A 9,601-nucleotide genomic window follows, 5' to 3' on the forward strand; every position below is an offset into this window, starting at 1 on the left:
GGAGGGGGAACAGCCAGGTGGAGACAGGGGCCTCAGAGCCCGGACAGCCGCCCTTGCCCAGCGCCAGTCCCCGCTCTGGGCCGCCCGCAGCTGCGAGGCTGGGGATGCGGGCCAGGCTGTGACCGCCTTGTCACAGGCACGAGGTCCTGGGCGGGACCCAGACCCAAAGTGCGGTGGGGCCCGGGTGGGAGGCTGCTGCTGGAGGCGTTTCAAACTTGGGGGAGGGGCCTCGGGGTGGGTGGGCGGTGGCGTGAGCCGGCAGTGCGGGGCGGGGCCCTTGCGACGGAGTTGCAGCGTTGCCGGGCGGGCGGGCGGGGCATGAGTGCGGGAGCAGGGTGCGGTGCTTCGAGGGGGGCTGGGAGTGCAGAGCGTGGGGCTTCGCAGGGCGGGGTGGCAGGGGGGGCAGGGCGTGGGGTGGGGTGGGGTGGCGGGTGGGGGCGGGGCGCCAGGTGTGCAGGTGCGGGGCGCCAGGTGTGCAGGTGCGGGGCGCCAGGTGTGCGGTGCGGGCGGCGGTGCGGGCTCGCGGCCTCCGGAAGCGAGGGGGCGCTGTGCCAGCCGGCGGCCGGGCGGGGCGCGCGCGCTGCTCCTTCCGCCGTGCGCGCTCCGGAAGCGCGTCGCCGCTATGGCGCGGAACGTGGTGTGAGTAGGGGTCGCCGCCGCGCCGCCGGGCCCCGAGTGTCACAAGCAGACATCCCCGCACGCGGGGGGGGAGGGCCCCGCCCAGCGCTCGGCGTGGCCCCGCCGGGGTCGGGCAGCCCCTGGGGTCGGGTCCCCGGGCGGGCTCGCGGGGCGAGGGTCCCCGGGCGACGTGCGGGCCGCCTCTGGCTGTCGCCGGCCCGGGAGCTTTGCGCCCCACGTGCCCTTGGCCTCGGCGCCCCCGGGCCCGCCCGGCCTGTCGCCCAGAGCTTAGGCCAGACACTGCGTGTTTCCCGGCGAGGGCATTGGCTCCCCGGCGGGTTTGGGGGGCAGGAATGCGTGTTCGCACGTGACCCTGGAGACGGGGGCCCGCGGGGCCGGGCGTGGCCTGGGCCCTGCACACGGCCGGGCGGGGCAGAGAGGGCCGCGGTGGCCCCGGCGCGGCCACGGCCGCTCACGTGCACGTGCTCCCGCGTTTGCCTCGGGGTTGCACAGGGGACTTGCAGGGGCGGGGGCGCAGGAGAGGGGGGGGTCCCCGGTGAGCCACCCGCAGGGCTGTGGGGAGGCAGCCCGGTGGCAGCCAGCCAGGTTTTTGTGTTTTGAGGAGGGAGGAGAAATAAGGAGTTCCACTGGAGAGATGTCAGGTTCGAGGGGCTTGTGAGGTGCCCAGGAAGGGGTCAGGGAGGCTCACCGGGGAGAGGGCTGGACCCGACCCGACCCGGGTGCAGGACTCCTGTGGCACGGGGTTCTGGGACGGCTGGAGGGCGGGAGCCTGTGTTCAGGGGTCAGGGGGAAGCTGTCAGCCCTGTAGGTTGTTCCAGACCTGCAGGCCTCATGGCCTGGGGATGGGGCCCGATGACAGCGTGGGGTGAACTTGGCCGTGGACATAGGAGCCTGGCGCCCTCCCGCCGAGGGCTGCTCGCTGGGCCTTCCTCAGGCAGCCTCTGCCCAAGGCCCCCAGCCACGTGTGCCCTTCAGGCCCAAACCTTGAAGATTGAGAGGTCTGCCATCCGTTGGTCCCCACAATTGTGCACCCACCCGCAATGCTAGTTGTTCACCAGGGGGTGTGTGCACCCCTTGCTTGGGTGGCCACGGGTCAGCCTGAATTTGTGGGTAAAACGAGGCAGGCCCCGCGTTCCCAGGGGGCCTCCGTGCAGGCAGGCCCCTCCACTCCTGGGAGCCTGCATTTCCTTCACCTCCCTGCAGCCTGCTCTCTGAAGGATGGAGAGGTCAAGGCCAGACCCAGAAGGTTCCACGGGAGCCAGCTGCTGGCCCTGGCGTTCGGCCCTGTCACCCGCCGTTGCCCCTTCAGGGACAGCCACCTGGTCCTCCAGCCCTTGCAGTCTCCTCACCTTCCCTGGACCGAAGTTGGGCCTAGCGTGGAACTCACCTTGAACCCCTCACCCAAGACCAAGGGCCATGTGCAGGGCCTTAGATTGGCACCAGAGACCCCCCCACACAGCCCCTGTGCTCTTTGCCCACCTCCACCGGGACCTGCCCCTGGGCTGTGCCACTGGCCCTGCTCACCTTCCCATCCCTGAGGCCAGCGGGGCTCTGCCGGACGGGGGGGGCGGGGGGATGATTGAGACCCCTAGGTGGAGACTCTGCTTGACTGTCACCCTGCTGGCCAGAGTGCCAGTCCAGCTGGTGGCGTCCCCACACCTCCAAAGCTGATTTCTGGCTTTGAGGGACTGAGCAGGGATGGAGTGTGATCAGCTGTAGCTGGTAAACCGAGTCACAGTTTATTGTAAAGCACTTACTTTGGAAGCCCCAAGCCTAGGTGGCCTGCATTCTCCATCCTTGGGGACCTCCCACCCGCAGAGAGGGTGTAGGACTGGCCTTTCTGTCCCCATGCCCTGGCAGTCCCTTCCAGCCCTGCCTCGCCTGTGCGGGGTGTGTGTGTGTGTGTGTGTGTGTGTGTGTGTGTGTGTCTACTCTCCTGGGAGCTATTGGTGGCCTCGAGGTGTGTCTGTGATCCTTGCCGCCAGTCTGTCTGGAGGGGGGGACGCTCTGCAGCAGCCCCTGTTTCTTGGCTTGTTCGTTGGCCCTTCCAGAGTCTGGCCCTGGGGGTCAGCCGCCCACGCTCCCCTGGGATGGCGCTAGGGACCAGGGCACTGGCCGTCCCCACCCCCTCCTGGGCAGACCCACGCAGTCTATGGGGATCTCTGTGTCCTTGGGGTGGTGACCCGTGGGGGTCAGCCTCTCTGGGGCTGCCACGTCCTAAGCGTGTGACGTGGACCTGAGCCTCTCCCGGGCAGGTACCCTCTGTACCAGCTGGGCGGCCCGCAGCTGCGGGTGTTCCGAACCAACTTCTTCGTCCAGCTGGTGCGGCCCGGCACGGCCCAGCCCGAAGACACCGTGCAGTTCCGGATCCCCCTGCAGTGAGTCCGGAAGGAATTGGGGGTGGGGTGGGGAGGGTGCGCCACGGGGCTCTGGGTCCTGGTGTGTTACCTAACTGAGCTCACAAGTAGGGGCGCTTCGCGCCATCAGAGCACCAATGGCTCCTGGGGGGTGGGGAGCCCTGGGCTTGGCCTTGCTGCCCTCATGGGTCCTTGCCCGGCCCTCTTCCCGGGAGAGGGTCCCTGGAGGCCGGGCGGAGCACGCTGTGGTTCCCAGAGCTGCTCAGGGTGGCTTCCCCAGGCTCAGTCCTCGAGGTCCTTGCCTGGGACCACCAGGTGCGACGTGCCCCTCGCCTTCGGGGAGACGCACGGCGCCACGACCAAAATTGGGGAGCTGCTCTGAAGTCCCACAGGACCCCAGCTCAGGAGTAACAGGGGGACAGTCCTGGACCGAGGTGGCCGCAGCATCTGCCTCCGTGGATCGGAGGCTGGGCTGTGCGCAGCCTCTGCAGATGGGGCAGATGGGGCAGGGCACGCCCGGAGCCCGAGTCTACGTGGCCGGGAGTTTCTGTAGAAAAGGGCCGTGGCCTCGACCCGCCGAATCCTCTGCGATCCTCTGCCAACGGTGCTGGCCTTTCTGGGGTCCGCCCGGCCCCACCTGGTGTCTCGGACAGGGCTGCCCCTCGCCGCCCCCGTGCCGCAGCCTCCGCCCAGGGCCGTGGCCTCGTTTGAGCTCCTCTTCTTTCTCCTTCACCCCCAGGATGACCAGGGTGGACCTCAAGAATTACCTGGAGAGCATCTACAAAGTGCCGGTGGCCGCCGTGCGGACGCGGGTGCAGCACGGTGAGTGGGGGGGTCTCGCTCTGACTCTGCACGTGGGGAAACTGAGGCACAGGGGTGTGGGGAGGGTGACTTTCTGGGGCCACACAGTGCTTGCGTGGTAGAGCCGGGAGCAGAACTCAGTTGGGCTGGCCCCAGGCGGGCTCTGGGCACTGCCCCCAGCCTGCCGCGTGTCTGCCTCCTCGGTGGCTCTCCCTGTCCCCAGACCTCTGTCTTGTCCCCCTGCCAGTGCCCGAGTTCTGTCCCCGTTGCGAGCCTGCCATGCCAGGCCCGCTTCCCCCCGCAGGTTGCCTCTGCGTGTTTTTTAAGACACGTTTGTGTCTCTAACAGAGCAGGGAGGCTCATCTCGGAGGATGTAACCAGTTAATTTGAAGGAGTCACCGCCCTCGTTCGTGGGGTGCTAACTAATCTTGCGTTTTTGCAGCCTGTTTCTAGAAGTGGGTTCCTGGACTCACTGGGCTGTAAGCCTTGTGCTGAGGGCTGGCGGTGAAGGTCTTTCTTTCTGCACCCCCTCCCAACAGGCTGCAACAGGAAGAGGGATCACAGGAACGTCAGGATAAAGAAGCCAGATTACAAGGTCGCCTACGTGCAGCTGGTGAGCGAGCGCGGCCAGAGCAGGCCGGGGCCTCCGAGGGGCCCCGCACAGCCGCGTCCTTGAGGGGGTGTTTGTGCCGCTGCGCTGGGGCCCGGGGAGGCTGGGGGGGCAGGGTCCCAGAGTCCACCGCGCAGGGGCAGGCCCCACACAAGGGCAGGCCCCACACAAGGTCAGGCCCAGCCACGGGCCTCGGGGGTGTGGGCAGAGCAGAGCCAGCCACCGCGTGATTCCGGAGTGCGCCGTGGACAGAGGCCGGCCCACGCCGGGCCCCATGGCTCCTGGCTCCGCCGCAAAGCAGAGTGCTGGAGCCTTGAAGGCCGCGGGCCTCTGCAGAGCCTGTCCTTGGTCGGGTGCCGGGCTCGGAGGGGCTGTGCAAGTCGGCGGGGGGGTGGGGGGGGTGGGCCTCGGTCTCAGAGCCCAGGCAGGTCCGGGGCGTCCTGGGGCCCAGTCTGAGTTCTGTCCCCCTGCGCCGCACACCCGGGGCTCCCCAGGGCTTGCCTCCGCCAGGCTGGCCCTGCGAGCCTGTGCTTCGTGGAGCTTCAGGCCACGACTCTGGGGAGGAAGGGTCCCCCACGCCCCGCGCTGCCTGGCCTGCGTTTACCGCAGCAACCCGGTCCCGGTCCCAGTGAGACCCCCACATTCAGAGCCTCCTTCTGGGCTCTTCGCCTTGAGTCCAGGGTGAACCAGATGTGCTTTCTCTCTGGACCGAGAAGTCCAGTGGGTAGCGCCCTGCGGGCTGCGTCCCCAGGCTCCTCCTCCGGGCAGAGTCCCTCTGACCGTGGGCAGCCGGCGTGGGACGGCATCACGCCTCTGTGGGACTCTTCCGGGGAGACCTCCCTCGGCAGGGCCCCTAAGCTGGCCCCCCGAGTTTGAAAGCCAGGCGGGGATGGGGGGGTCCTCCGGTTGCCATGGAGGCGGGAGCCCGCGGCGGGGCCGCTAGATGGCAGTGGCGCTATGGGGAAACCGCCTCCCTGGGCCCTGCCCCTGCTGGGAATTAGGAGGCCGTTGGTTAAGAGACCAAGCCCGCGTGTCAGCTTTTTCTGAAAAACAGTCGCATTTGTTGTTCTAAACAGGGGCCCCCGTAATTATTTGGCCTAATATTTGCTGTGCATAAAGTCGGCCAGTCAGGTGGGGCGGGCAGCCGTTGGCCTCATAAAGGCCTCTGTGTGCCGGGCGTTAAATCGGGCCCCATCTGTCTCTGTCACGGCAGGCGGGTCCACGTGCCCCCGCGCAGGCATTCGCCACGACTCACTTCAGAGGCGAGCTACGGTTACAAGTGGCTTTTGAGTCATCTGAGCCCTTGCATTTTTCTCCCGGGCCCCTCCTCACTCGTGAAAGCTGAACTCAGCAGCTCCCAGGTCTGGCGTCTGCAGCTGCCGCCCCGCTCGTCTGTCTTCCTCCGGGAAGTCCCGGAGGCCCCAGAGCGGAGGGGCAGCTGGGAGCCCGGCGGCGGCCCCCTGGGCACACTCCCCTCCACTCCGAAATCGAAATTCGTAACGGGTGCCTCCCCCGCCCCCGCCCCCCGGCCCTGGCGCGCTCTGCACCGCTGCACCGCCTGGGAACCGGCTGTGGCGCCTGGTTCCTGTCCCCCACCGGGGGCCCCGGGGACTGGCAGCAGCCCCCCGCCCTGTCTCCTGTCAGCCGAGACCCCCCCCCCACTCCGGAGCTCGTCCCTCTGGGCCCTCCCCTGGGGCGCCTGGTCGCGGCCAGCGTGGAGGGCCGGTCAGAAAGGCAGGTCAGCGGGTGTGTGTCGAGGCGGCCGCCCTGCCGTGGAAAGGCCCGGGCCCTCGTGGCGGCCCGCGCACTCTCCCTCTGACAGCCCGATAAACATCTCCTCGGCCGCCAGTCCTGGGGGCCCCCACACAACAAAAAGAGCATTGAGTGCCTGCCCGCCGCGGGCGCCTGTTTACACAGCGCGCGTCTGAGTGGAGGGCGCACATGGCCGGGAGGGCGGCTCCAGAACAGACTGCCCAGGAAGCGGCGAGCTGGCAGGCGGGCGGGCTGGCGAGGCACGTTCTCCCCGAGCACGGCCCCCCAGCTTCCCGGACTCGGTGCTTTCTCACTTTCTCACGACGTCCCCTTCCCGGTCCGCACCCGCCCGCCCGCCTGCGAGCCGCTGCCTCCTCTCTGGAAGGAGTCGGGGGCTTTGCTTTTCGAAGCAGGAGGTGAATCCTCCCGACAGGCGCAGTCCCCCCGGGAACCCACGCGTGGCCTCCGCCTCCCCCCGGCCGTTGTAAATTGCCATCCCCGTGTGTATTTTCAGATGTCACCGTGGGTTCCTCCTGCCTCAGAAAACCAGCAGAATCACCTTGACACGTTAAACATAAATCCCCCGTTCTAGGCGATCGGCCCTGCGTGTAAACTGTTCCCTTTGGTGTTTTAAAAAAAGGGAGGAAAAAAAAAAAAACCGTGGAGCCCCGAGAGCGGGTCCCCTCCGCGGCCGGCCCCCCACGTAGGCGCTGCCCGGGTGGGCGCTGTGGGCCGGGTCCTCGAGTCCCCCTCCCCGCGTGCGGGCCGCGCGCTGTGTGGGACCGCGCCTGGCTGCCGGCCCGCACACGTCCAGATTCCTTGCAGGACGGGGGTCCGTGGGCGCCGGGCGCAGATTGCGCTTATCAGGGCTTCGCCGATGCCGTCCCGGGCCCTCCTTCACCTGCCTGGAGACAGGCGTGCCGGCCTCCTGCGCCCCCCCTCCCCCCCAGCCCCGATAGCAGATTGAGCCGGCGCCTCGCGTGGGCCGGCTTCCGTCCCCGGCGGGGTCCAGCCCGGTTCCCCGGGCCCACGCCGACACCGGCGCGTCTTGAGCACTCAGCGAGAGACGCGAAACCAGTTAATGTGCAAAGCCGGCCGTGATTTATGGGCTGCTACGTGTGCAGGTCTCTCTGTGCGCTGTGTGCACTGTTTGCCAAGCTCCCAGCCGGCGGGAGGGGTGGGCAGCCTGTAATGTGGGTGAAGCCCTTTAGGTGTTTGGGGGGGAAACGTCGTGGCCTGGCACCAGGCGCCGTTCGCCCCGTTCTCACGCGCCTCGCTCCTGCTCCCTCCCCACCCCCAGCCTGACGGGGCGGCCGGTGGACAGGGGCGCTTTGCGGGGCTGCGTTTAATGAGCCCAGGGCTGGAGCAGGCACCACGCCGTAAAGAGACAATGTCACTGAAAAGGGGCCATTGTCCGGGAGCAGTGGCTTCCCGCTGCGAGACAGAAGCTGGAGGCCGGCGGAGGTGGTGGCCGGAAGGTGTTCATCTGCCAGGCGGGGACACGGCCGTGGGGACGGAGGGTCAGAAGCTGGTCTGCGAGCCGCCCGCCGCCCCAGGCGCAGAGCGGGAGGCGCGTGGGCCCCCGGCAGGTGGGGGGCGGGGGGAGGTCTCCGTGCTCCCCTCTGCAGCCTGTCCTCTCTCCCCCAGGCCCACGGACAGACCTTCACGTTCCCAGACCTGTTTCCCGAGAAGGAGCGCAGCCCCGAGGCCGGCTCCCTCGAGGAAGTGCAGAGCAAGTTCATGGAGGATGAGCGGCAGCGGCAGCGCAGTGACCCCCGGCGCGGCGGTGTGCCCGACTGGTTCGGCCTGTGACAGGCGGCAGGCAGGGACACGCGCCCCAGGCAGTGCGGCCCGAGCGGCCTGACAGCCCCAATAAAAGTCCTATTGTGGAGAAGAACCAGAGCTCCGTGTCCTGCTGTTCTCGGCCGCCCAACGGCCGGCCCCGTGCCGCAGCTGCGCCACGCACACACGTGCACACGCGTGGGCCCGGGTCTCACGAGCGTGCGGGGTGCGGGCTTGGTGGCCCTGAGATGACGCGGCCCCAGCTGGGGACGCGGGCCGGCCTGGCGCAGCCGGAGCTGTGCTGTGGTCGAGGAGACACGGCAGGGAGAGCGCTCAGACGGTCCGAGCGTCCACACTTAGGCTCGCGCTCAGCGGCGTTGGCGGGAGCAGGAGGGCTAGCGTGGGCGCAGAGGGGGCGGCGGGCCATGGGGGTGTCCGTGAGGAGCCCCGTCCCCGCTGAGGGTTTGGGTCTGGTTCCGCTGGCAGAGGGGCAGGGAGGGGTGGGGGAAGAGGTGTCTCAGGACAGTCCCAGCGTGGAGGGCGGGAGGACGGGCGTAGCCGCCGTCCCTGAGAACTTGGGAGGTGTCCTGTGTGAGTGTCCTCCGCACCAGCAGCCCCCTGTCTCCCAGCGACTGTGCGCGGAGCCCACGGCCCTCTTGTCTGGACGGCTGGGCCACGTTCCCACCACGAGGCCCGAGCTTCATGTGTAGTCTGACTTCTGGCTCTATGATGCTCTCACATCCACTCCAGAGGGTTTCTGGACCCCCCCTCCCAGAGCCTCTCCACAAAAGCGGGGTCCAGAGCCCCCACACCCGCCCGACCCCCACGCACAGCCCGTGGGCCCTGTGTTTTCTTAACCCTTCCTTGGTTTTAGTGCTTTCTGCAGAAAACAGGGGGGGGGGAGGGGCCCTCCACGCTGCGCGCCAGCAGTAGAGCCGGGGCCAGGCTGCGGTCTGGGACCCCCACTGTCCCCGCCTGGCCACACCGGGCAGGGCCTGGGTCTGGGTGGGAGCCCCGGTACTGCCGTGGTGCACTGGCGGCTTTTACAGCCGTGGAAACCCGAGCTCGAGGCCCGCGTGCGGGTGTGTCTGGCCAGTCTTATGTCCCCAGCCGGGGCTGGGAGGTGGGGACCACACTGCTCCCCACCATGTGCTCCCTCCCACCCCAGGTTCCCGGGAGCCCAGGGGCTGCCATCCCAGGGGCATCTCGTCCACCTCGGAGTGGACGCCGGGCCCCGGCCTCTGTGGACACGGCTGCAGGAAGACACGCGTGATGCCTCGGTGGGCCTGGGCAGAGAAGCCCAAGTCCGTGCCTTGGCGAAGGCCCCGTGGGGCCAGGCGTGTGCGGCTGAGCCCAGGAGGGCAGGCGGTGTCTGTGTGGCGGGGCCCAGGCCGTGGGTGGGTGGGCAGCCACCAGGACGTCTGCCCCAGGGACACCAGGAGGCCCAGCGCGGAGCAGAGGAGAGTGGGGCCGGGCCCGGATGCCGGCCGGTGGGAGTGGGGACGGGGGCTGCTCCGGGAGCACGTGTGGGGGGAGCGAGGCCACTGGCGGTCTCACACGCAGAGCCAGGGCGGCAGCCCCCACGCGTGTGTGTCTGTGGTTGCCTGCCGAGCAGGGTCGGGCGGCCCCGGGATCCGGGCAGCGGACGGCAGAGGCCTGC

The 9,601-nt window shown here is 68.8% G+C and overlaps 1 protein-coding gene across 1 annotated transcript; it reads left to right on the forward strand.

Annotated features, from left to right (window-relative positions):
• Window positions 1-529: 529 nt before the first annotated feature.
• Window positions 530-8,056, forward strand: MRPL23 (mitochondrial ribosomal protein L23). The gene is made up of 5 exons (XM_076001631.1): window positions 530-639; window positions 2,895-3,017; window positions 3,736-3,818; window positions 4,337-4,410; window positions 7,807-8,056. Exons 1-5 carry the CDS (start codon window positions 623-625, stop codon window positions 7,969-7,971), a joined length of 462 nt encoding a protein of 153 aa, XP_075857746.1. The 5' UTR covers window positions 530-622; the 3' UTR covers window positions 7,972-8,056.
• The last annotated feature ends 1,545 nt before the right edge of the window (window positions 8,057-9,601 follow it).

This window comes from Microcebus murinus, chromosome 4 (assembly GCF_040939455.1).
Source record: "Microcebus murinus isolate Inina chromosome 4, M.murinus_Inina_mat1.0, whole genome shotgun sequence".
Taxonomy (NCBI): Eukaryota; Metazoa; Chordata; class Mammalia; order Primates; family Cheirogaleidae; genus Microcebus; species Microcebus murinus.